Genomic DNA, 26959 nt, shown 5'->3' with positions numbered 1-26959 from the left:
CCCTGGTTTTTAAGGTCTCACACAGTAAATTACATAGGATTCAATTGACCTTAGAATGAGGAAAGGCCATCTGAACCCTGCTGAGATCCAGGAAGTACGATCCTGACACTGTTCTGACAATCCTCTGGCTTGAGTAAGTTTAGTGCTCAGGCTAGTGGAGCTCTAGTAAATTTTTCAACTCCTGTCATCTTCCTGCTCAGTGTCTCCCATGAGCCTTCCCCCTCCAGATGCTGAGATCTGAGAGGTTTTTGCCAATTACTGGGAATACATTTTTGAGCCACATCTGGTAGTACTGGGAGAACAAACTGCAGCCTCAAAAGTGCATTAGAACTGGCAGCCAAATTACTACCTTCTCTGTGACAAGATCAGTCTTCCTGTTTTTATTAAAAGTAACTAAAACCATTTCTTTCTAGCATATGTATCACATCCAGAAGGCTACAGGATTGAGGGTACTTGTAAAGTATTTGTGTGGCATTAAACCCTAAATGCAGAAATAATTATTCTTGCTCATTCAGCTCCTAGTATCCTAGCAGAATGCACAACCCATGGAACTCATTGCCAGAGGATGTTGTGAAGGCTAAAAGAATAACTGGGTTCCAGAAAGAATTAGATAAGTTCATGGAGGATAGGTCCATCAATGGCAATTAGCTAAGATAGGCAGTGATGCAACCCCATGTTCTGCATGTTCCTAAACCTCTGACTGCTAGAAGCTGGGACTGGCTGACAGAAGATGGATCACTCAGTAAATGGTCCTATTCTGTTCACTCCGTCTGAAGCATCTAGCACCGGCCACAGTCAGAAGACAGGATACTGGGTAGAGGACCCATTGGTCTGACCCATTATGGCCGTTCTTATGTTTATATTATCCTCTGCAGTCATCTTCTGCATTTTATACAAGTCTGTAAGCCAACAAGGGAAAGGTGCATATTTATGGATTCGCAACAACTCTCCATTGTCAAAACTCATGAAGGCTAATTTGGAAACCTATTATACAAAATACTGAGAGAGACATGAGAAGATGAGCTAAATGTCTCTATCTCTTGCCTGAGAAAAGGGTACTGTGACCAGAATAAATAGTCAATTTAATACTTTACATAAACTGCAAAAGAAAAACAATCTTACTTTCAAATATAGAATACTAACAAATTCAGCTGGCTCTTCTGCTACTTGTATGTGAGGGATGAAAGCCCCACAGTTACAATATGTCTTCTCTCAAAAAAAACAGAGGATGCACAAGTCTTCCTAATCTTCACATTATCCATCAGCACTGCTTAAATGGAGATGACTTTTCTGCAGTGCCTGAAACAGAGACAGTATGTTGTAATGGAGGTTGCAGCGCCCTTTGCTGTGGCAAATATAGCAGCACAACAGCCTATGGGTAAAATTTTTAAAAGCACCTAAGTCTCATTTTCAAAAATGTCTTAGGTACTTTGGAGCATCAGTTTCATCGAAAATCTCTGGGACTTAGGTCCCTGTGGGCTAGGTCCACAAAGAGGATGAATACTCAGTGTTGCAACGCCTATGTTTAGGGATCCTGCTGCCTTGTGGAATCCACAACCCCAAGTTATATGCCCAGGCTCTCTATACAATGCGTGGGGAGAGCTAAGCGCCTACTAATGGGATCCACAAAAGCCAGCAAGCTGAGCAGGAAGCTGCCCAGGCTAGCCAGTAGGAAATGCTGAGGAGATGGGTGGAGTCTAAGACCCTAAAAGGGATTTAGGTGCCGATCTCCTCAGCTGTGAACCTGCACCCGGAGTTAAGGCCCTTAAATCTTTGCTCAGAAAAAATGATGGTGCTGCCCCTTTTATAACCGTTGGCCCAGTAGCTAGTTAGAGCACTCACCCAGCATGTAAACACTTGGGTTTAGTTTCCCCCTCTGTTGAGCAGGGACTGGAACTTGTGACTACTCCACTGCAGAGAAGTGCCCTAACCACTAGGCTAAGGGGTATTGTGAGAGGGCTCTTTCAATCTCTCTTGCTGAAGCTGTTCCATTGTGTGTAAGTAATTAAACAGTCACTGGAACAGGCACTTGAATTTGAGTCTCCCACTAACCACTGGGTTTATAGAGTCATTCTCACTCTGTCTGACCCAAAGGAAAAGTAAATATTTCTATGCAGTGGAACAGCTTCAGCCACCAGCACCATGGTTTTGTGTGAGTCCTGATTCAATAAGTGAGATAGGCTGGGCAACACCTATTTTGAGGAGCCCATCAGTGCTTACGTCATGAGCTAGACACCCAGGTGTCAGGACTTAGGTAGGAGTGTGCATGCCCAGTGGCAGACATGTAGGCACCCTAGGGACTTCATCAGCAGTTTAGATGCCTACAGGGTTAGGAGGGGGTGAGGGTTTTGAGGATCTAAATTTTGGATTTAGAAAAGAGTTAGGTGCCTACATTTCTTTGTGGATCTAGCCCTAAATGCCTAACTCAAAGTCCCAGTGGCTTTCAAAGAGACTTGGTTGCAAAGTGCATAATTCACTTTTGAAGATAGGACATATGCTACTAAGATGGTTCGGCACTTTTGAAAATGTTACTCTTTGTCTATATTGAATAATTGCGCTGGTTTGACTAAATCAGTTTAAAAATCAATCTCATTAAACCCCTAATGTAAAGATATTTCACTGATTTAATCTTTGCTTAAAATGGTTTTGCCTCAGGCTTGTCTGTATGCAGAAGTTGTACCGATTTAACTAAGTCCGTTTCAGACTGGGTCTAGTGATATCGGTGCTGCTCTCTTGCATGGGCAATCTTACCTTGGTGTAAGAGTGATTTGTGTAGATTTAGCTTAATTCAGTTATCATGCAAAGCCTAGTGGCCTTGGAGCAGCCGGAGACAGTAAGTGTTGATGCAAAGCTGGTGGAAGCAGTATAGTTGCTTCCCCCCAGTGGTATAAGGGCAAAAACGTTTCTGAGGAAGTGAGGAGACTTTGCCATGACCGATCCTCCACAGGAGTATGTTAGCCTCTGCTGGAGAGCCAAGTGCTCAAGATCAGGGAGTTACAACCAGCATCCCCCAGCTCTGCTCGCACAGAATGGAGATCAAGCTCACTCGTCCATGAGGTTATATTATACAATAGCGTAGGAACCCTGACCCTGGCCCTAGCACCTGCTGCAGCATTGAATGCTGTCTGGGGGGAGCCCAGGAGCAGGCAGTTCGAGCTGGGGAGGGGCTTGGAATCTGCCCAAAGGGGTCAGTTCGAAAAAGCTGTGAGAGAAGGAGGGAAGGATGCGGAGCTAGTGGATGAACCAGAGCTGGGGTAGAAGGTGAGAGGATAAAACAAAAGAAGAACAGGTGAGTAAAAGTAGGGGACTGAGAAATGCAAAGGGGGAAAAACGGAAAATAGGAAAGGTTTCAAGTCAGGAGAAGCAGGAAAAATCAGACTTGGGTATGTGAGCTGGCGCTATTAGAAAAGGGAAGTAGAAGGAAATAAAATCTACGGACGTACCGGAGAGAGAGTACCAAGGGAAAGAACTGAAAGGAAATATAATTGGTGAAAAAGGGTATTGATCAAAAAGCTTTGTTAGATGAAAATGGATCCTGAAAACAGTAAATGAGAAGCCCACCCACAGAGCACCTAAAGTAAATGAACAGAGAGAATGACACTCTGAACATTGGTTGAAGGAATCAAAGGTGCCCAATGAACAAGTGAGGGCCCATTAGGTGAAGAAACCCTGCTTCCGGATAAACTCAGTGAAAAAAGAGACAGGCACAGGAACACTGAATCTAAGGAGCACTTCAAGCTGAAGAGAAGCAAAGAAGAGGACAGCAAGAATGGAGCTGGACTTATAGCCAGGGAGAGGAAAAGTTGATTTTTTTTCTGAAGTGACACAGTGTGTTGCTGAATAATATTTTTTGCTCTCATTAATAGCAATGCTTTTGGTATTAACTGCACAGAGTGAGAAAGAGTAGCGTGTACAAACTCGCAAAGATTAATGTGTTGGTAACTTATAGTTTATTATTATAAATGTAAGTGCTTGGTAATGTTCTATATTATTTATGCTCCTGGTACAATTTTTGGGATTTCCCTTATAAAGGGCTAAAATTTAAAATTATCCCTTTTGCCTCTGTGTTGCCTCACAGTTAGCCTAGCCAGGTCACTGCAATAGCATGGTAGTATTTTACTTTCTACCTTGTTCTTTTATCCACTCTAATATCTCGTTTGTATGGAATGGACCAGCTGCATATTCAATCTGGTCCAGGTTTCTCACTCACAGGGTTTAGCTTGCACCACCCTACACCATGGGGTTGGTGCTGGGGTGTGTCTGGCTGATTTAATGGTGGCATTGTTACCTTCTGAAAGACATACTGTGTAATCTCTCTCTCTCTTGCCTTGGGAGAATAACTACAACACAGGTTAAGGAAGAGGAGGGGTTGAGGAGAGGAATGGTGTCACAACCTAGCAGCATGAAAGGGCTCTTTGTCTTCATGTTTGCACATTGTTTTGTTTTTATCTAATCTCATGGTTTTAATCTGCTCAATTTCTGTGTCCTATTTAGAAGGCATAGTTTTAAGTGGGAACCCTTATGAAATCCAATGACACTTCAGTAAAGAATCAGCTGAGCTCTTACATAGAGGCAGTTCTCGCTAGTCTTTATTTATTTATTGTTTTCAGGAAAGCTAACTAGCCCAGATGGAGGTATTATCCCCAAGCCCATAACATTTTATAGGTCAGTCTTTGGTGATTTGATTGCAGACAGGGTCACAAACACAATGCTCACTGTTTCTCCCAGAGTTGTGACTGAATTTTATGTTGACCTTTAGGGAAACTGTGTTAAGATTTATCCTGATTTATTTTCTCCATCAAATTTCCATTTCCTATAAGAGTATTCCCTGGTAACTTGAGACAGTATGTTCTTGTTACAGAGTTCCTTCCCTTCTCTTTGAAGTGGTGTGAGCTGAGGAAAAGCAGAGGAGCTCAATTCAAAGACCCAAAATAGCTGTTTGCAGTGTCTCTGTAAATAGAGCATACTGGTCATTTTTAGCATCATATAATATAGTGTCAAAATTGAATTCCTTATCAGTAGTAATAAGCCAATCTCCTCCTCCAGTCTTTAGATCTTCACAATGGTACACAGTACTCAGTGGTATTAAGAATGAAATTTAAGAATATTTTCTGATGGGAAAGAAATAGGGGAATGAAGCATAAATTTCCTCCCTTATTTTCCTGCTGGTGAAGAGTCTTGTGACCATCAAGCTGCTACAGATAATAATTGAATGGCAAGAACCAATAGAATCTATCCGGATACACATGGTCATCTCTTTATTAAAAATGCTGTGTCTGATAAGAAGACAGGTTGATCTCGCTGTGTCTGGAGACCTCATTTCTGCACATGTTGTTAACATAGAATATTCCCAGAGTAAGAGTATCCTTGTTCTATTCACTTAAGGACTGAATGTTTGGAGGATGTTTCTGGAAATTCAGTTTCCTCGTGCTGGTTCTTCACTAAACATCTGGTCTTTAAGGCTGAGATGTTCAAAGCTGCTTGCAGGATTTGAATGCCCAGCTTCCTTTGGTAATTGGAAGGCATCCAAATCCCCTAGGCATCTTTGCAAACCTCAGCCTAATCGAATGGGGGCAAAAATGTTCACAGTGTCTTCAAAGTTCTGTTTTAACAGAGGGAAAAGATCAACCAGGAAAAGACAGATTCTATGCCTGTTGCTCCTGATGGGTGTCAGAAACACCCTTACAGATTATGCCATAATTATAGTAATCATGGCACCAGGTTATTCCTATTATTTTTCACTCGTGCCAGGAACATGCTGGATGCTGTACAGACCCACAGAAAATACTTAAAAGCTGAAAGACAAAGACAGATAAAGGGAAGAGGGAGGGGTACAGAAAAGGGGATCCCATGATCATTGTCTACAGTCTATAATGTTAATCACACAATTAATATTTTTTTAAATTTTCCTGGCCAGCTGCAGGGTTCTTTGAGCTCTTTTTTGCTACTGCAGCAATGTACAAGGGTCTTAGTAGATGGGAGAATCCCTCCCACGGTTTGGAGTGAGGTGGGAGTTCTGCCTACTTAGAGTGTTATATCTCCAATAAGAATATCACCTGCCTGCAATACATTGTTTACATTACACCATTTTGTGCATAGGGGGTACCAGCGATTGCCTGTTTTATAGCACTATAAGAGTCAGAATTCACCTCCTGACGAGAACTCTTAATAACCCATCCCTGAGTTGAAAACTCTGTATCCTGTCGTTGGCAGATAGATTCCATGTTCAAAGAGTGACCCATAAAAACAAAGAGCAATCAGAACAATTTAGCCACCAATGCTCAACAAATGAGCATCTTTTTCCCTCGGCAAACTCTGAGATATCATTCAGAGCACAGCACGGGGGGCCTCTCTACTGTCTGCTTCTGTGTCTTGTGCTGTGAAAGAAATAAGATAGCTTGAGGGTTATTTTTATCCTTTCTGTATTGTTTCTATGGGTGGAGGGGAGAAACATTTACCATGGAGAAATCTTTCGCCTTGTGCCCACTTCTTCCTGAGCACATGTCGCTCCAGAGTGATTTGTTTATCCTACTGCCCACCTGCTGTTTCATCAGACTCATCTCCAGAGCGGAGCAGCACCCACAACTCATTTCCCTGAGATCAGACAAACATGGGAAACATGATCGAAGATGTTTCATTTATCGTTATCATTATTATTTGTATTGCGGTAGTGCCTGGAAGGCCCAGTCATGGACCAGGATCCCATTGTGTTAGGCACTGTATGGATGGATTTAAGTCCCCTTGAGTTCTGAGGCTTCTGCTTAGAGCTTCTTGGATCCACAGATCGATGGGTCTGTGCTTGATCGGCTACTCTTTGTAGAGGTGTTGGGAGGACTCTAAACCCTGGAGTTTCTAGGGAAACTTTCCTGTTGCTCATCTGATCCTGCATGTGAGACAAGGAGGGCACCAAATCCTGGGGGCCTGTGGGAGGGAATTAGCAGGGAAAGGGAGCAGGCAGCACAGCACCTGAAGCCGTAAGTGAACCCTTTGGAGAAAACGGGGAGCTAGCAAAACAGCCAGTCAGGTGTTCAAAGGATCAGTAAACCTCCTGCTCCCCTAGCAGCTTTGAGGACGTGACCAGAGCCAGTAAGGAGCTGCCTTTCAGAGCCATCTCCTTCCCCTTCCTTATACTAGATCTGCCCCTCCCTTGGTGGAGAGGGAGGCAAGGAGTCCTCCAAAGAGAGCCGTCGTATCAGTAGGAAAGGAGAAGGGGGCAGCTCTAGGGTTACCAATTTTGGTTGGACCTATTTCTGGAGGCTTCATCACATGGCAGACTTCAGGACAATCTTGGAGGGGTGGCATCCCTAAGCCTTGCTGAGGGGCCAGCGTGCTGCTGAGTTGGAGCTTCCTTTCTCTGTGGGTCTTCTTGATCCTGCAGGTTTGAAGGCTCAAACTGTCCTTGCTGAGACGGTGTTTATTGGAAGCACTATAGGGCTCGTCTGGTGAGGTTTCCTGGAGCCTCTTTACCCTCGTGCGGGTCTTACTGAAGGAGTGTGCACCATGGGCCCTTTAGAATAAACAAGCAAATGCCATTCAGGGTCCAGGTTATTAATACTTTTTCAAAACCATTGTTGCAAATATAATTTTGCACTCAGAGCAGCTAAGAAAAGCAGAATCCTTAAGGAAATCCCCAAGGTTACTTCAGAGAAAAACACAAGCAAAAGTATTCCAACCCCACCGTAGCATGACACCTACTCGGTCAGCTCCCCACATTAAACAGGATGGGCCAGAACTTCCACCCCTACTCCATCCTTCCTCCATGACCCTGCGGGGCCGGACAGATGCCGTAACAGCAACTGGGAATATCGCTTGTATAAGGGAATCCCTGAGCAGCTCTACTCCACCTGCTCCCACTGTTCTCCTCCCCTGGCACAGTGGCACTGCTGAGAGTGTATCAGGGCAGAAGGCAATGTGGCCTAAGTGTGCTATGGTCTGGTATTCTGGGATGGCAGAATGGAACTGTTTCAGGTGCCATGACTCGGAAGAGCCATAAGGTTGCTCTAACTTGCACCTGGGGCCAAAAGGGTCCTCGCTGCTCTGAGAATCAATAAAGGAGTGGGGTAGAAAGATGGCAGATCTGGCCCTCGAATCTCAAAGTACTAAAATTTAAGATCATTAAATGCCCCCAAACTTGGTTAACACCGAGTTAAGGTTGCCTGAGGATGCCACGTGCCTTTCCAGAATGTCAATTCAGCTATGCTCAAACCTTGGAAAAGCAGGAAATGCTAAGGGATGTGCCACTCCCACAATGCAACTTTAATTTGTCCCCTGGATCTGGTAATAGCTCCTGGAATGGTTCAGTCAGCGGGTGCCATGGTAAGTAGACACAAAGAATGACTAAGGGAATGTGTCATTTATCTGTGTTTTGTTGCGTTGTTTTTCACAGACTTGAATTGCAGCCCATACCTGCCTGCTCTCCAACTGCCTGTATTGTGTTGGGTGGAGCTGTATTGAGTGGTGGAGCAGGTTGCCTGAACGGTTACTGTGACATGAAGAGAGTTGCATGTGTCCTTCAAAAGATCAAGAGTGCCTCATTTCAGCCCTGAATTCTGTAGGTTGTGTCAGTAGCAGGCACAGGAGTATGCTTGTTATGTGTAGTTAGCAGCCATGACAGTAGCCTCCAGGGCTCAGTGAGGTGTAAGTGAAGCAGTGTCTCAGACAGAATCCTCAGGGCAAGGGGTTGCTACATTTAGCAAGGCTATTGTGGTTTGTGTGGAGTTGGCTCAGGGTTTGAGTGTAGGCCTGATGCTGGCAGCTCCTGATGTACATGATGTTACATGATGTAAACACACATTTTGCCTTAGCAAAGAGAAGGTGTCAGACTCTGTCCTACTGTGTTCATGTGCTCTGTTCCCAGATGTTCTGTTGCATCCCTGAGGGTGCAGTGTTAGTGGGTGTGTTATCAGCATGCTGGGGTCTCACTCCTTTAGGGCAGAGTTAAAGTTCTGTACTTGTTAGGAACAGGCAAAGGTCACACCTCCTGCCTCTATGACAGCCCACGTGATGAGAGCACAAGCCTCTTCAGCAGCTTTCCTAACCCAGGTCCTGATACAGGATATCTGCAGGGCTGTAACCAGGTCTTCGGTTCACACCTTTACGTCCCAGTACGCCATCACACAACAAGCCCGAGATGATGCAAGCTTTGGCAGGATGGTTTTGCAATTGGCACATCTGTGAACTCCTGGCCCACCTCCAGAGATACTGCTTGTGAGTCACCTAGCATAGAATGGACATGAGCAAGCACTCAAAGAAGAAAAGACAGTCACTAACCTTCTGTAACTGTTGTTCTTCGAGATGTGTTGTTCATGTCCTGTCCTTGACCCACCCTCCTTCCCCTCTGTCAGAGTTCCAGCAAGAAGGAAATGGAGGGTGAGGGGGGAAGCACCCTTATACCAGTGAATACGCGTGCCACTGCAGAGGGCTCTAGAACCAGTCCTATAGACACCACTGAGGAAAAATCTCCGGCATCAGTGCATGTGGTGTGCACACACTCAGCAAGCATGGAATGGACATGAGCAACACATCTCAAAGAACAAGTTACGAAAGATTAGTAACCGTCTTTTAATTGTCCAGAGAACACGTCAGCCAGATCTTTTAAAACTCTTGTATTCAAGTTACCTGGACCTACTGATTTTAAAAATGTCTAGTTTTAGTAGCTGCTGTTCAACATCTTCCCAACTTACTGCTGGAATAGAGAGTCTTTCATCATCATCATATGATATGACTGCATCATCTGGCTTTTTCCCAAATAGAGAATAGATATATGTATTGAACATTTCTGCCTTATCTGTATTATTGACAGTTCTACCATTTCCATCTAATAATAGACTGGTAGGATTCTTTTTGTTCCCCATAAACTTCAGGACAATAAGGAATTTTGTTTTTAATTCTGACCATAGATTACTCCTTGTGTCCTTGTAATTTGTACATTGGTTCAATTGCTTCAACTACTGCAGGAGAATTCCCCTTATGTTTAATATTCTTAACTTTCTCACAGACAAAATCCAGCACTTGAGATCAGTCAAACAATAGCTTTTTTATATTTTTGGAAAATAATTACACAGTTTCATAATGGTGAAGAAATTTAAAATTCTGCATTTACAGACTTAATTTCCTTCTAATGAGAGAAGCTTGTTTGTGCTAGAGGAAACCTTTTAAGACAGTAGCCTGAGGAATATCAGGACATACTAACAGTTTGGAAATGAACATTGCTGAACAAGGTTCAACATCATTACTTCTCTGTTACAAAAAAACTAAGCCTGGTCTACACTGCCAGCAGCCGTCGACAGGAGATGCACAAGCTATGTAATGTATCTTGCGTATCTCCTGTCAACTTACTAACTTTCACTTACTGTGGCATCTGCACTGTGCTGCGCCAACGGGAAATGCCCTCTGGTTGACGCAGCCTTACGCTTTTCGTGGGGGTGGATTTACGGCATCAACCAGAGAACACTTCCTGGATCGACTGAGCAGGTCTCCACTGCCCGATCAGTCGATCCCGCGGAATCGATCCTGCAGCACCGGCACAGCCCCAACAGTGTAGACACAACCTAAAACTAACCAACAAAAGTGTAGTTAGCGGCTCAGATGTCGGCTTATCTTTACCAAGCACTCAGATACCAGGGTGATATGGTGGTACAAATACCTCAATAGGCAGATAGAGCTATCTGTTTTAGGTATTTATAAGGCCCATGTTATCTTCGTGACTAAGTGCTGATATGGTATCAGGTTTCAAGATCTAAAAGGGGGGATTCAATAAGGTTGTGAATAATATGTTATAATTACTTCTGTTTTCTAGAAATTTTATTTTTGGAGGGGTCGCACACTGTTAGAATCTTGATATCATAGACCCACAAATGATTGTTTGGTGGTGGATTGTTTTGTTGTTTTCATTTTTAAATCTTTAATTGCTGACTATTCAGAAAATAATTTTTGCAGTGGAAGATGCAACATTTGTGTGGGAAGAAGCTGAAAGCAGAGAGGCCGGACAAGGCTAGGGACTACAAGGCTAGGACTACTGCAACAGTCTAGGTGTTTTGCCCGTTTTAGTGGGATGCCCGCTATGGTTGATGTTATCTCTGTTGGCTTAATCTGATTGAGCTATAGCAACGGCTTCAGTCCTTCATCACACTGCCAGCCTCTTTGTGAGAGAAATGCATCTTTTATGGACTATTTGTCCTACTAATCCCCCACCTTCCCTGCCACACTGTGCTTTTCTCTGAGCTACGCAGCAAGATTTGAAAACCACCAGGCTGATGAGAGGAGCTTGATGTAACTGAGGTGGGGTAGTTTTACTACAGGGTTTGGATAGTTTCAGGTGATTGAATAATGAAGCATTAGCAGAGTGCACTGGCTGTAGTTGAGTGGGACTGGGGATAAACTTTTAGGCTGCAAAAGCTAACTAGTTTAGTAAAGTATTTCACCAAGGACCCAATCCAAATCCCAGGAAGTTAATGGGAGCCCTTACATTGATGTTACTAAGCTTTGGTTTCAGGCCCCAAATAGCTAGTGGATAGTAGACAAATAAGTCTTCCAGGACAGATTTCGGGCCAGACTAGGCATAGCAAAGCAATTCTCTCATCAGAACAGTATTCTGTAAAGTTGTAGTTAATATTTATCTTGGCACTAAGCCAACAAGGTACCATGCTGTTGAAGTTCATTTAATTTAATTAAATATATGAAAAGGATTTGAACAATGCCAAAAAATTAGGGAGGAGAATAATGGTTATAAAGCAAGTTCCTCCGTTGACAGTCACCCAGCACCCATGTCACCGCTGGCAGCAATTTTCTTCTTTTGTTCTGGAAGTTTCTGAGAATTTTGTGCAACTATAAAAGCACAGACTGTCCAGGCAAACTCGCTGAGTGTTGCCTGGAAGGATGAGGAGTAAGAGGGGCTTTTCCTCTGACATTCCCTGCTGTCACTGCAGTGCTGCTGCCTTAGATGATAGGTTTTGGATGGAGGGCAGTTTAATGCACATCGCTTTTGACTAGGGCGTCAGTGGGAGAAAAGTGTTATTCATCGTGTTATTTAGGGGAAATTTCAACGGGAGAGTTTTGGATGAAAAACGGAGTCAGGAGAGAACTACGTACTTTCTATTGGAAAGAAGGGGACCTTGCTAGTGAAAGAGTCAGTAGAGAAGCAAGATGTATTTCTTTCTCTTCTCAGATCACATGGATATTTTAATGTTCTGATGTTCATATGCACCTTTATTATCTTTTGCAATGCAGTCCAATCTACCAGATATATTCGACACATTTTGAGTAGACAGAATGAATGACAAGCTACAGCCTTTCATGGCAGAGCTAATTAGAAGTTATGGTTACACAAGACTAACATCCTCCTTCTTACCCTAGTGTGACTTCTGATTTCAGAAGAATGTAAACTATCTTGTCAGGAACTTTACTTGCTCTGCTTAAATAGGCATGTTTGCTGAAGCTACTACTGGGGAGAATGAATGCAATAGAAAATAATTAAAGGCAGCATATGAAACCACTGGATGCTGTTCAGTGCCACTTGAGATGAACTTGAAGCAATTTAATGTCATCCTCTGTAGCTATTATATCTGCAGTAGGATAAATTAGAGGATGTTACTGTTCTGCATTATATACTTTGCATTCCATATTTCTTCAGTAAAAGAAAAATGCACAAGAGACTCTCCTGAGTGGCCATTAACCACAAAATACATATATCTTTACAAAACAATACATCCCTGAATATTTGTACATCTAATTATAATACAGGGATTATGAAAAATCCATTTTCTCTCTTTTCTATGGGTAACATCTATCCCTTAGCTACGCATACATCTCCAGTAACTCAGTGATTGTAGAGTATGTCTGACTCCTTTTGTTAAGGAATACAAAGATTTACCGTCTAGGCTTCCATTTATTCATACTTCAGTGCAAATAGAATTTTGTTAAAGTAAAAATCTAGATGTGTGTCGATGAGCTGAATAACTACAGGTGAATGAAAATCAACAGATGTGTTAGTTTTAAAGCAGAGGTCTGATAATTTCTTTGAGTTAATTTTGAGCTCATCATTGTTATTTTAGATCTGAGATGTCTGCCTTTTTGGTCTGTGCAGCTCCTTCATTGGAATTGTACAGGTTCACACCTGAGGTGAATTTGACCCTCCACCCCAAACTCTCACTCAGTAGTTTAACAAAATGTTAAGAAGTGAAGACATTGAGTGAGAACATGTTAATGATTGAAGCTACGCTGAGGAAGACTTTGGTCCCGCTTCTTTTTTTTTTTACTAGGCTGTCAGTCTGTGCTTCCCTCGTCCCTCTGGTGTCGTTCCTGTCTGTTTTAAAATGCTTAGCTCGGACCGGTGTATTTTGAACAGTTCAATGACAATTAGAATCCTAAATTAATTCATTTCCCTCACTGTTCTCTGGGGTGATGTAATTTTTATGATTTTTGTGAGATTGATTGTGTAGTGTCCTTTAATTCTGCCCCCCTTCCCAATCTCCCATCTCTCTCTCACATTTAGAAACAAATAATCCTTTGTCACCAGGACTTAGAGGTATCCCAAACGGCGTGTCCACTGCAAAATGCATTAGCACTTGTCATAGGAATTTCAGGTTGCCTGGGGTGGTGGTTGTATTATTTTTAAATATGAAAAAGGAGAGACTGACAGGAATGTACCCTGTGAATATGTGACACTTCTGTACTGAACCTGGATGCCTACCAACTTTACGCTGCTACCCCCTTAAAGCAATAGAAGAGTTTTTAGAACGTACACATCAGCAGTCCCTGCTGGGGATACAGGTCTTGATTTTAAACAAAAAATGTCCTCTACCTCCTCTTTACAGTCAACACCCAATGAATTGCAACGGCATTTTCAAGTCTTCCCTATTTCTCCTTCTACCACCAACTTTCCTTATTTATAGCTTTAAAATGTTGGCAATTTTCCTTAAAAGCCTAATGGTTTTGTAAGGTTCATGCCCTCTCTGTTGTTAATGGTACAAGCCAATTTAGATGAAGCATGTCCTTTACATGGGAATTAACTGTACATTAAGAAGCTTCTCCATGTGTTCTTGAGCTAGAGAACATAGAATTTTAGGATTTTGAAAGAAATAAGTTGTTGAGTTTCTTGATGCTCTACAAGTGATTATTCTGTTATGTTGCATGACTGAAGTTTCGATATTTCTGTTGCTGACAGGGAAGGCCGCTCTAATGCTCACGTTAAAGGAGATTACCAAAGAATTGGTGATGTTATGCTAAAGAACATTCAGAGTATGAAGGTAAGAATGATCCTATAACCATTAAGTTTTGGCATGGTTTAGAATCAGTGTGCTTTTTCATGTAAATATAGTGGTGTCATTTGTGCTGCTTTTGACTATTTGTATGGACTTCTATTTAAAAGATTTCATTCAGTGAATTTCTAAATGTTTGGTCAGAGTTGAGGTTTGAATGTTGCAAGCCCTTTGATTTTTAGTGATAAAAAATCATTAGAGGAATTATACACAAAATTAGGAGCAAGATTTTCAAACACATTAAATTTTCAGATGTGGAGACAAAATGAGATCATGCTTTATATGTGCAAATAGAGATTGAGAGCACAGAATAGGTAATTGTGCATGCAAGTATGCCTGCAAGTAAGGTACTTGCAGAAGCAATGACCATACAGTGGCATATACCAACTAGCCACACATTTGTAAACCTAATATTTTGGAAAGCTGGTCCTGGATATTTACCTATTTTTTAAAGCTTTATTTGTGTTTCTATAGTTCCAAATCAGCTGAGATATTTTTAATAAATGGATAAGTAGGTAACTTTGTTGTTTTTTGAAAACCAAAACAAAAAGGTCAATATAATGCCTAAGTTTGCTATAGTATGCCATTTTGCATTCTGTCTTTATACAATGCATGTCTGCAGTAGCATTGTGGAAGTCACATATTACTGATCAGTGCAACAAAGAATATGGAGTTACATAAAAGCCTGTAAAGACACCAAAGAGGCCATCACAGTCTAGACCAGTGTAGGCACCCTGTACTTCAAGGGCCTTGGAACTTAATTGGGAGTTTTACAGTTGGGAAGATCCTGGGAGACTACAACTCCCATGATGCCTTAGGGAAAAAGAAGAGAGACTCTCCCTCTTCCAGGGAGTCAGAGAAAAGCATGTGGGACTCCATTTCGGTGCTGGGGTGGAGTGCAGCCAAGGCTGGAAGCTGCTGCTGGCTGCTGCTGGGGTCCCAAAGCTGCTGCTGAGAGCCTGCTGGAGTTTTGATCGCGCAGGGAGCTTCGGAGGTTGGTGGCATTGCCCAAGCTAGGGCAGGGACTGAACCTGGAGCTGACTAAGGTGGGCCTGCAGTGAAGGTGGTGTGACCCCCCTTTTTATGTTTGGGGCAGGGCATGTAAAGGAAGGGACACTGCAGAGAGACTTTGACTGGGCCTGAGGAGAGGCAGAGAGAGAGAGTCCCTTCAGGCAGGACCAGGACTGCTGACATTTGGTTGGGCCAACTCCAGATCTTCAGCTTGATAGCTGGGCTGAACTGGTACACTGAACCAATGGAGTGCTGTCTCCTTCTTCAGATCTTCAAGCGCGCCCAGGCAAGCAAGGGGTTGGGGCTCTGAACTCTAGGGGAGCGCACAATCTGGAGATGGGGTAGATAGTGGGAGTGTAGATGCCAGTTAGACAAGTTTCATTTATTACTGTATACTATTTTTATTAATGGATTTATTCAACTGCCCCTGTGGATTTAAAATAGTAGTGATGTTTAATTTCAGTCTGTTATGCCATATTTCCTTAATGTGTTAAGTAAAGGTGTGTTAACTCTAGTTTAAGTATATTGGATGTTTAGTTTGCATAATTGAAATTGTTAGACAATTGAGTCACAGATTATTATAATTATTAGACTAGGTTTAGTCCTGGAAGCTCCCAAGGCCCGCTATTGAGTGTATGCAGGGGCCAGCCAGGTGGAGGCACTGCCAATTTGAAGTTCCTTTTAGAGTAAAGGGGCTGCAGCAGAAGGGTGGATAGAGGATTCCTACCTATCCTATATCATCACTGGGATACTCAGGGTCTCCTTTGTTGTCAGCAACCTTAGGCGCCCTTGCACACCGGCAGTGAGTGTTGCTTGCTCCCAAGTAAGGCAGAAAAAGAAGGGGGTTACACCAGTAACACATGTTTACATATTAATAATATATGTGTCCAGTCCTGTTAATTGCATATAATTTTCTCTTTGCAGAATTGCTTTAGAGTTATCTATCTAATCTTAGCTATCCACAGTAAAGCCTGTTATAGCAGAATGCCTGGTAAAAGAGCTATATGCAGTGGTGATGTAGCTGTGTCGATCTTAGGATATTGGAGAGACAAGGTGGGAGGGGTAATATCTTTTATCGGCCCAACTTCTGATGGTGAGAGAGACAAGCTTTCGAGAAGTTGGGCCAATGATAAAAGATAAAAGACAAGCTCTGATAAAAGAGCTAGTCACTTACACAGCGTCTTTCACCCCAGGATCTCAAAGTGCTTTTACAAATATTACTAGCTCTTCCTGCTCATTTCCCTTCCTGATGCACTTCCTAACCGCACTACCATACTTTAGTCCTGGACTAAGGCTCCCACCACTCCTGCCAAGTAGGTGGGGGTCACAGTTCAGGGCAACTGTATTTCTTTTTCCCCCCAGTGCGGCAGCAAGGGCACCCGTTCTCAGGTTTCCCGCTCCCCAGCTGTTGCCTTTCTTGCATGGAAACCATGCTCTCCCTTCTGACCAGGGTATTCCCAGGCTGCACAGTTCCCTGCCTTCACTGTGTTATTCCCAGCAGAGACAGGCTCCCCAAGCACCACCTGCTTGCTTTCCCTTCAGAGGCAGTTAATGGTGTGACTGCCCACAGTTGTAAGTTATCACACACCTCTTTTTATCCAAACCTATTTTATTCTTAAAGTAAGAGCAAACATATTAAAAACAATCCAAGAACTTACATGCATGCGAATAAGCTCACCACAGATCAGATCAGCCCTAACATAGGCTCTGTCTGGAGCATCTTTCTAGACCCCACCTAAGGGTTTCCTTGTGGTTTCAAATTCCTCACAGCTTCAGCTCAGAGGAAGCAATCGGTTTTCTGAGATCTCAATAGGCTCAGACCTTTCAACCCTTCCCTAAGGATTGGGGCCCTCCATAGACCCAGGGTCCTGTCAGGTTGTTGGTTCAAAAGGAAGGCCCTGAACCTGTTTAAAACCAGGTTATTGAGACAAGAATCCTTTCTTTGTCTGGTCCCCAGAGAATCTAGTTTAAACTAGTATGTTGACCTTCCCATGGGGTGTCTTCAAGAAGCTGATGACTGAGGAATTACATTGGCATCCCCCCGCCCAAAGGAGTTACATATGGTTCTATAACAACACATGCACAATTACATTTTTAATACAATGGACCCCAGAGGTATTAGACCTAATTCAGTGAGGTTTAGCTTAATTCAGGAAAACATATCTTAATGTCATAAGGTTTGTCCAGGATATTGTCAGTCTGCCACAGTGGTATTTTAATTTTAGGGACAGATAAACTGAGGCACAGAAAGGGTAAGTGACATGCCAAGGATCAGACAGCAAATCAGTGACAAAGCGGAACATAGACTATGGGAATCCTGATTCACAATGTACTGCTGTAACTAGTAGATCACTTCATCACTGACAGACATGTCCTAACCCTTTTCTCAATAAACATACCACCCAAGACGTTCTGATACCTTGAAAAATCGTACTATGCACTTTCTGCCACCAGTCCCTTATTCCCAGAAAGTGTAATTATTTTCCTAAAGAGCTATTGATAGCTAACAGGAAACGTATATTTAGAGACAACTCTGCTTATGTATCTGGTGCCTTTAACCTCAAGTTGTTTGACCTTTGGTGCCCTGAGGTCCTTCTTTGACACTGCCCTGGAGAAAGATTGCAGCCTTCAGAGAAAAGAATCAAAACCCAGTGTCACTCAAGGAAGTCAGAATAGGAGACAGAAAAGAAAAATTAGTTAAGAACCTACACACACAGCATGGGAGCTATTAAAAGACCTGGAAATTGACCCTGTCAACTTAATTAACATAGGGAAGAAGTTAAAAGTAATAAATAACTACCTGGCAGTCTCCATAGCAGCCAAGGAAGGTCACTTTTGGTTCAGTTGGTCTGCCTGCCTGTCAGCATATGTCCATGGAAGGAATGTGCAGTCTGCCTAGAAACCAGCTGAACTAGCTTTTAATGTGAAGCTGTTTCAAATCACGAGAGAGGGATTTGACTGGAGATGGGTCAAACATCACATGTGCTTTAGACTAAGGATCTGTCTACACAACCACTTATGCTGGTATAACGTATGTTTCTGGGATGTGAAAAAACACCCGAGTGACACCAGTTACACTGACAGAAGCGCCGGTGTGGACAGTGCTGTGTTGTTGGGACAGCTTCTCCTGCCGACATAGCTACCGCCACTTCTTGGGGGTCGTTTAATTATGTTGGCGGGAGAGCTCTCTCCGTGGGCATAGAGCGACTGCACGGGAGATCTTGCAGCAACACAGCTGCATCGGTATGGCTGTGCTGCTGTAGGCTCGCTAGTGTAGACATGGCCTAAGCCATCCTGCTTTTTGAAGTCAGTTCAATACACAAAAGTCCAGTGTCCCCTCATTTTCTGTGACAGCATATTTATATATTTAGAGACTTCTTTGGCTCCATCCGTTGGGCTTAATCGATAAAAGCAATCGGTTATCAATCACCAAACTACAACAGAACTCCCTTCGTTAATTAAAAAAAAAATCCCCATTAAAACTGTAAGTTGGAAACTTGGCCAATCAGATGGACCCTTACACTGCTACCCAACTGAAGCTGATACAGCCCCACTGTCATAGGGCAGCCCTGCCTGGTACCCCATGGCAGGTATGCCTGCCTCAGTTTCCCATCCCAGGTGACCCAATAACGTCACTTCACATTTTCTGTACCTTCCATGGGACTGGTTCATTCCAACAATATAGTCCAAGTAGCCCATTTCTCACCTGAGGGCAAGCAGTCATTAAAACTCAAAGACATCTCATCCACATAGCACGCTGGCGCCTTTGACCACCCCTGGACTCTCAGTCCTCTCCTGTCCTTGTACTGGGACAGTCACCCCAGCCCTTCTAGTTGGGGTGCAACCCCCACTCTTTCTAGCAGGAACCCCTACAGCCTCTCTGCTGGGAGAATTTTTGTTAGGGGAGTATTCTTCACTCCTCTGGCCCTCTCACTGTTCCTCTGGGTCCAGTTCTCCAGCCCTGGAGATGTCAGCAAGTAAGCTCCTCCACTGCTCCTCTGTCTTTAGCCCTCTCTGGCTCTTGCCTCCAGCTTTCTGGCTTAGAGCCAGCAGGCAGTTCCCTCCACTGCTGTTTCTCCTGTTTCCAGCCCTGGCTCTCTGTCTTGGGAACACCAGCAAGCAAACCCATCTTGCTGCTCTCCTGCCTTCTGTTTTATTCCAGGACTCCATCAGTCCCCTGGTCTCTGGCAGCTCTCACCTGCCCGTCTGCTCTGATTCCCTGGGACTCCCTGATCTGTTAGAGCCCTCAAATGCTGCCCACCTCTCTTTATTGTCTAAACTGGGAGCACCTGTTCTGGCATAGGGGATCTGGATCCTTTTAATTTACAGGAGCCAGCCACACTGTAATACCCACCTGTTCAGCATGTAAGCTACACTCACTCCCCTTCACTTCCTGATGTGTAGCTCACACTACCATTTACATCACCTCTGAAGTTGCCCACCTAGAGGTATGTAGATGAGATGATAACCAGGGACAGAAAATAAGAAGTGTTGTGATGCTCGTGTTTCTATGTGGAATGCACCTGCGTTTGTATGTATGTATTCAGAGTTTTCCAGGAGATATAGCCGCTCTTTAATAATAAATAGATGAACGAAAGCTGGAATTCCAATTAGTTACAGATGGGATCGTCAGAGAGGCCTAAGAAGTTGAGAAAGTCAGTGCCAGTTGGATGTCGTAATTACCTTAGTCCTCTTTGGAGATCCCGGTCTACATTTGTTTCCTAACTCTGTGTTGTTATTCCTCACCATGATACGTGCACTGTATGAGCGAAGTACAATGTAATATCTTTAACTTTGAGTTTCTTCGCTTCTGCTAGACTGTCTGCCTCAATTAGTTTTGTTTGTTTATTTTACAGGGTATGAAGGGAAAGTCAGGGAAGGGGAAGAATTGGCGCCAAAGATTAAATTAAGTCTTGACAGGGTGGGATTTTCCATCTTAATTATTAATGATTACTTTTGTAGGTTAATGACAGAACTTTAGTGTTGCACAGAGACAATGACTGTGTTGCAAAAACTACTGCAATATTAGCTGGATTTTATATAAGAATATCTTTGGCTCAAATGACTTTGAATGCTCTATGTGTAGTGTGTTTGCTAATGTCCCCACCTCTTTTCTTTTCTCTCTGTTTATAAGCAACTGACAATTCACCTGCGGAAACACAATGAGGTTTTGGTGGAGTTGGAGAATGGGATCAAGAACTCTCGCAAGCTGGAGAACTTGTGCAGGGACTTTGAGCTACAGAAAGTCTGCTACCTGCCCCTTAATACCTTCCTACTCAGGCCTTTGCACAGGCTCATGCACTATAAGCAGATAATGGAAAGGCTCTGCAAACACTACCCACCAAACCATGGGGACTTCAGAGACTCCAGAGGTGAATGGGAGAGGGGGAATCTAATTCTGTAAACAGTGAACTAGAGCACAATCTACTGATATTTAGTCCCCCGTTCTAACCACTAGGCTTGCTGCAGTATAAATAATATTCCATCCAAAAAACTACATTAAAGAGTGTTAAGGTTGCAAAGTCAAGCACCCAAAAGTCAGGAAATATCAGAATTAAGGTTGCCTCTGCCTAAGCATGACAGCATACTATTTTTCCAGACATGCAGCCTGTTTTATTGCCATTTCCATAGTTCATTTTAGGTGGTCAAAGCTGCTGTCATATTTTTCTCCAGTTGAAGAAAATATCCTCCGCCTGAGGTTTTCATAGATTCATCAATTCAAAGGCTAGACAGGACCATTATGACCATCTAGTCTGAGCTCCTGTATGACACAGGCCATAGAATTTCCCCAAAATAATTCTTAGAGCAGATCTTTTAGAAAGGCATTCAGTCTTGATTTAAAAATGGTAAGTGATGGAGAATCTACCACGACCTTTCCCTCTTCTTTCCTAGCTCTTGCCTCTTACTCCTGGTGACTTGTTTCCCTACTCCTTTTTCTTCTCTGCCCATACATATGCTTTTCAATGGGATTTGTGCTCCTAAATCAGCTAGATGCTTTTCAAAAATCCTACCCTAAATCTTTGTCCCCATTGTAGAACAGAAATCCCTTGCTGTCAAACTGACTCTTAAAAATCCCCCATTTTAGTGTAGATCTAAAAATATTTGAGGATGATCGAAGCCCATATGCCCAGTTACATTTCCAGTTAAACCATTGATTAATGGATGTTGAAGTCCTTAGAGAGAATATAGTAGTAGGGGTAATAATAAAGCACAACAATAACTCTGCACTTTAAGCCACTTATCAGGCTTGCTTCTATCATTGCTGGAGATGTGGACAAAACAGATCCTTGATTTACAAAAAGTCTGTGATAGTAGAAATAAAAACATGCAACCATTTCACCAAATTTCCAAATATGGGGATGATCCCATGTGGTGTGATGGGGAGGGAGATGCATTCCTTGAGCTGTGTAGAAGATATTTATACTAATCAGAGATAAGGGCAACTAAAATTATTAGGGCTATGGAAAGCTTCCATATGAGGAGAGATTAATAAAACTGGGACTTTTCAGCATGGAAAAGAGATGATGGGGGGATATGCTAGAGGTCTATAAAATAGTGAGTGGTGTGGAGAAAGTAAATAAGGAAGTGTTATTTACTCCTTCTCATAGCACAAGAACTAGTGGTCATCAAACGAAATTAATAGGCATCAGGTTTAAAACGAACAAAAGGAAGTATTTCTTCACACAACGCACAGTCAACCTTGCCAGAGGATGTTGTGAAGGCCAAGACTATAATGGGGTTAAAAAATTGCTAGATAAGTTCATGGAGGATAGGTCCATCAATGGCTATTAGCCGAATGGGCTGGGATTGCTGTTTGCCAGAAGCTGGGAAGGGGTGATGGGCTGGATCACTTGATGATCACCTGTTTTGTTCATTCCCTCTGAAGCACGTGGCATGGGCCACTGCCAGAAGACAGGATACTGGGCTAGATGGACCATTGGTCTCACCCAGTATGGCCAATTTTATGTCCTTATGGGAACTGAAATTGATTAGAAATGGGCCTAATATTAACCTATTAATAATGCAGAAACTGTAATGATTTAACAAATGTTTTAAATGAGATGAAACAGGGCAACTCTGTCTCCATCAGTAGTAATGATGCTTCAGTGCAACAGAGTCCTTGAGAGCAGCCTCTGATGAGAGTAAGTTTTGTTCAGGGATATTGTATCATCTCTTTTAAAATCAAGGGTCTGATTCTGCTTCTGGGCAGCCATCCAAAATCTGTGGCTGCTGCAGGAGAAAGTAGTTTAAAAGTATTTTTGAATAGAATAAGGGCAGTGCATCCCATTTAAAAAAATACACTCACGGACGTAACACATGCCCATCTCTTGGCAATTTTTAGTTGCCTGCAAATGTTAGTGTGTTTGAATCCTTGTTGAGGTATGAATTCTACCTAGCTAGCTCTCTACACTCCCTTGATGGGAAAAGGAAATAGCTCTCACAGCTGTGTAGCCCTCAGGTGTATTCTCTTATCAGTGCCATGAGTTGATTCTCCTTGAAAACCAATCACTCTTGAGTGTTCCTGTAAAAAGATAGGTCTAAAGTGTCAAATGTCCATGGAAAGCTAAGGTAAAAGCAGGCTTGTGTCTGAGGGGATTGCCTCTACCTTTATTTCAGTGTTGCCACTCTCGGTAAAAGAACTTTCTGAATCTGTATGCAATTTGCAGCCGGTTAGAGTAGCCTTATACTAGAAAGGAAGAATTATAACAATCTTGAGGGGGGGTGTTATGTGTGAGCCTTATGCTATGTTATGTGCCTGCTTGTAAGTCTGATATGAGCATTTAAAAGATATTTTGTTTTTATTTACCTAGCTGCTCTGGCTGAGATTTCTGAAATGGTGGCTCAGCTCCATGGTAGTATGATAAAGATGGAGAACTTCCAGAAGCTGCACGAGCTCAAGAAAGATTTGATAGGCATTGATAATCTGGTGATCCCAGGAAGGGTGAGTGACATAGTTTCATGTAAGAGCAAGATCACATCTACCCTGACTCTGGAATTATCAGCAAAATAGCTTTGGAACACGAGGTATGGTTTAGAAGTCTGTTGTGGGGTTTTTTAATCACAGTTCATAAAATTGCTCTGCCCCATCCCCGTGGCCAGGTAAGCTATGTTTAAATCATGTTAGCCTGGGCCATTTTAACGCTGCTTTAATATGGCCATACTATCAGTTTGTAGCAGTGTGGATAGGGCCACGGCCATAGAGAGAGCAAGGAAGATGGTATCTAAAGCCACTGGAGTCTGATCAAGCTAACCCTAATAGTCACAGTATGCAGTTTCTGCCTAGCGCTGACTCTTTTTCCTGCACCAAAGACTATAAATCAAATGCAAATACCATGGTGTCAGAGCACTGTAAAAAGAGAGGGCAATAATCCACTTTATTATCTCTCTCTTCTGCTTTGTTCTTTTGGGCTTTATTTTCTATACAGTTTTGGATTGTTATAGGAAATTTTGAGCATCACATGGAAGAGAGACCGTATTTGAGGCTTGAGTTTCCTCTTACTTGTTGTGGTCGTTTTTAAACCACAGTTCAAGGACATGTTGTAGCTTAAGGGATTATAAGACATTTGTGCTGGAGGAACTCATCTCTTCCATATTGGCAAGCACTGAAACAAGGAATCAGTATGTCACTTTAGCCTTGGGGGTAGTTGTCTCTGTGGTCCACGTATAACAGGATAAGATAATTTTTGAGACCTTGTTTCATACGAGCTTTTCTAAATAGATATTTTTAGTGATGTTTCAAAAGCGGGGGAATTTCTCTCCTTTATTTCTGTTTAATTCTCTTCCTCTCTATCTGTTTACTCTCTCTAGTTTATTCAGATTCTTGTGATTCTTGTGATTTCTGAGCATAGTTAACGTGTCTGGCTTTGCCTGCCTGTTTGTGTCTGTTTATGGTATCTATGTACATGACACAAAATGAAGAGTTTCCTTTTGTCTCTGTTGAAGTGGTGTATCCTCCCCCATCCCTTCATTTTATACTGAATCCCTAAAAAGATCAGTTGTCATCTTCGAGGAAAGACATTGCCAGGCCATTTTTCTTCCCCCACTCACTGCCGAGGGAAAGCTTGCACAAAGGGATGTGTTTTGCATTGTGTCCGAAATGTGGCTAGGCTTGTGCTCATCCTGGCAGTACGGAATCCCACATCTAAACACCCTCCACCAAGACAGCCCTGTCACCAGCTCCTGAGAATTTCCCCCTGGGGACCACCGGGTGTATTGTGTCAGCTGCTGAGGTGGGGTGCTGAAGAAAGGTAACTCTCTAAGATAGCTAAGGTCTAGCCATTTAAGACTTCAAAGATTAAGACAAGGACTTTGAGGTGCAATGGGATGGCGAGCCAGTGTAGAGCACTGGTGTGCTGTGGTCTCCCTTGTCTGTCTTACCTGCAAGATGGTCTGCTGCATGTTTAAGCAGCCGAAGTGTCTGTGTGGCTTTCCCAGCCCACGTTGCATAGTGTGGTGCCGAAGTCTGCCATGGCAATAATGCAAGCATGGATTACTGTTTATAGATCCTCATTTTGTGTCTTTTCTTGTTTACTCCTTTACTGCTCTTTAGCTGATTCTTTTATTCCCATTCCCTCTCATTTTCTTCCCCTCCTAATCTCTGGTGTAATTACCGTCATTTCCTTCCTTTCTGTGCTTTGCACCCCCTGCTGCTCTTCTCTGACTCTCTCCTAAGTCTCCCAACATATTTCACTCCATGTGCAGCCTGGCTACCAACTGAAATTGACCAAGTGCCCATTTAACTTCCCTGCCCTGTTCCATCTAAGGAGAGAGAGAAGAGAATCAGAGGGATCTCGTATACTTAAATGGTGTCTTTCTCCTGTCTAGAGTTAAATAGCAAAGCAGACAGGGAGTAGAGATTCTTTGCATGCCAAGTCAGAGAGTTTACTTCATTTGTCATTCTCTGGCATGTGTTCAGGTGGTTGCTGCCGTTCCACCCTTTGCTGCTCTCTTAGCCCATGTGATTAATTCCCTGGCTGGGGCTCAGTCTTCATGCTGGAAAGTTAATGCTGAAGAACATTATCACCACCTATGGCTGCGTGTGCTCTTGTCTGTGGGATGGTTGTATTGTACTTCTCCTACACCTGACTTGTCGATCATAGGCCCTAGTTTGGTGCTGGCAAAGCACACATTAGAGATAATGGCTCCAATCCTAGGCTGTGTCTGAGCTGCCTGAAAGGAAGGACGACAAAGGTGGCTTTATTCTGGGCCATTCTGTCACAGTGCCTATTGTAAAGGAAAACTTTCTCAGGTCTGTTCTAGGTGTAGATTGTTCTTTTGAGGCAGGAACTGTCTCTTCTTATAGATTGTACAGCACCAAGCACAAAGGCACCCAGACAGGTTGTGGCCTTTGGGTAGTGTCACAATATAAATGTTTAATAATAGTCTGTGCTGGCTGCCATAAGTCCCAAGAAAGGTGTACAAGCAACAGCAACTCTCTGTACATTGGTGTTCCCCTGGGGAGGGGACTCTTCCATGAGCTGATTTATTGGCGTTTTGCAGACTGTCCTGCTGCTTTTAGTATCCTTTGCTTGTACAGCGCACACATGTGATATGGGTATTGGCCCCTGAAAGTCCATACAGAACCCATTAGGGACTGTCTGAAACAAGCTAGAGGGAGTGACTGGAAATTAAAACTTTGATTTGTTTTATGTGAAAAAGGAAATTATTTCATTGTTCAAAACTGCGAATGATGCAACTCCCAGTAATCCCAGGAAAACCTGGCTCTCCAATAGTTCAGTTCCACTGAGAGAGAGAGCGCTCTTCCTGAGCTTACACACTTTAAAATAGTCTGATCTCACTGAATGTGCTATATCGCATGACATGAGCTGCACTCTTGTCTAAGAGAAGTCATGTTGCCAGACAAATCTCCCCCTTCATCCATTGTTATAACTGATTCCTTGAGATGATTTTGTGCTTACAGCAAGAGCCAAGTCAGCCGTACACCACATTAAGTATTATATTTGAAGGAGAAGGCTGGCCAGATGCTGGTGAATAAACACAGACCTTTTTATTTTAATCAGCTGTTTGATTTGTAATAATCTATTAACTCACAATTGATGGAAGAGGGAAGTGTCTGGAGCAATCGACATCAGATAGAGAAGATTCCCCTTTAGTTGATTATAATCTGTGAAGTTGAACAAAACTGTACCAGGCGATTAAGTGCCTTAAAAATGTTTTGAGAGTGGAAGGGCAGCTCTGAATAGGAAGAGATTACCTCGTAAATAAGATTTTAACGTAAGTATTTGAAGTGAGTGTGAAAACAGCCTTAGTAATTATATGATCGTCAGTGCCATTACACTAAGCACTTGTAGACTTTCGACAAGATGTTTGAAAAGGGATATTTGACATGCTTGTTTTATGTCTGTTTTCCTACAGGAGTTCATTAGACTGGGCAGTCTTAGTAAGTTATCTGGAAAGGGTTTACAGCAGCGGATGTTCTTCCTGGTAAGTGACAAGAACAGTTTGGATTGAATATAACCAAGTACAACTATGTAAAAAAGTTATGAGATTTCATCAGGGAAGGAGTTAGACTTGAATTGTGAAATAAATTACACATTTTGAAGTAGGCTGATCTAAATGAACGCACTACATCACCTGACACAGCCAGAGCTGCTTGTCAAGAATTCATATTGCCAGATGTTTCTGGCCCCTTCTTCTTCACTTACTTTAAATGAAATTATTTGTTTTGA

At 42.8% G+C, this 26959-nt stretch overlaps 1 protein-coding gene across 7 annotated transcripts in view; it reads left to right on the top strand.

Annotated features, from left to right (window-relative positions):
* The window catches only part of FARP1 (FERM, ARH/RhoGEF and pleckstrin domain protein 1), a 343144-nt gene that overhangs the window by 290243 nt on the left and 25942 nt on the right, over positions 1–26959 (top strand). For all 7 annotated transcript variants that reach the window (XM_067536881.1, XM_067536882.1, XM_067536880.1 and 4 more), the window contains 4 exons: positions 14165–14246; positions 20404–20641; positions 23081–23211; positions 26646–26714. In XM_067536881.1, the coding sequence (XP_067392982.1) occupies positions 14165–14246; positions 20404–20641; positions 23081–23211; positions 26646–26714 (520 nt within the window). The remainder of the gene's footprint in view (positions 1–14164; positions 14247–20403; positions 20642–23080; positions 23212–26645; positions 26715–26959) is intronic.

Source organism: Emydura macquarii, unplaced genomic scaffold (genome assembly GCF_026122565.2).
Source record: "Emydura macquarii macquarii isolate MOO-44397 ecotype Brisbane River unplaced genomic scaffold, CSIRO-AGI_Emac_v2 contig_3671, whole genome shotgun sequence".
In the NCBI taxonomy this organism is placed as follows: Eukaryota; Metazoa; Chordata; order Testudines; family Chelidae; genus Emydura; species Emydura macquarii.
Note: the sequence above shows the minus strand (reverse complement) of the source record. Positions and strands in the feature narration are given on the sequence as shown.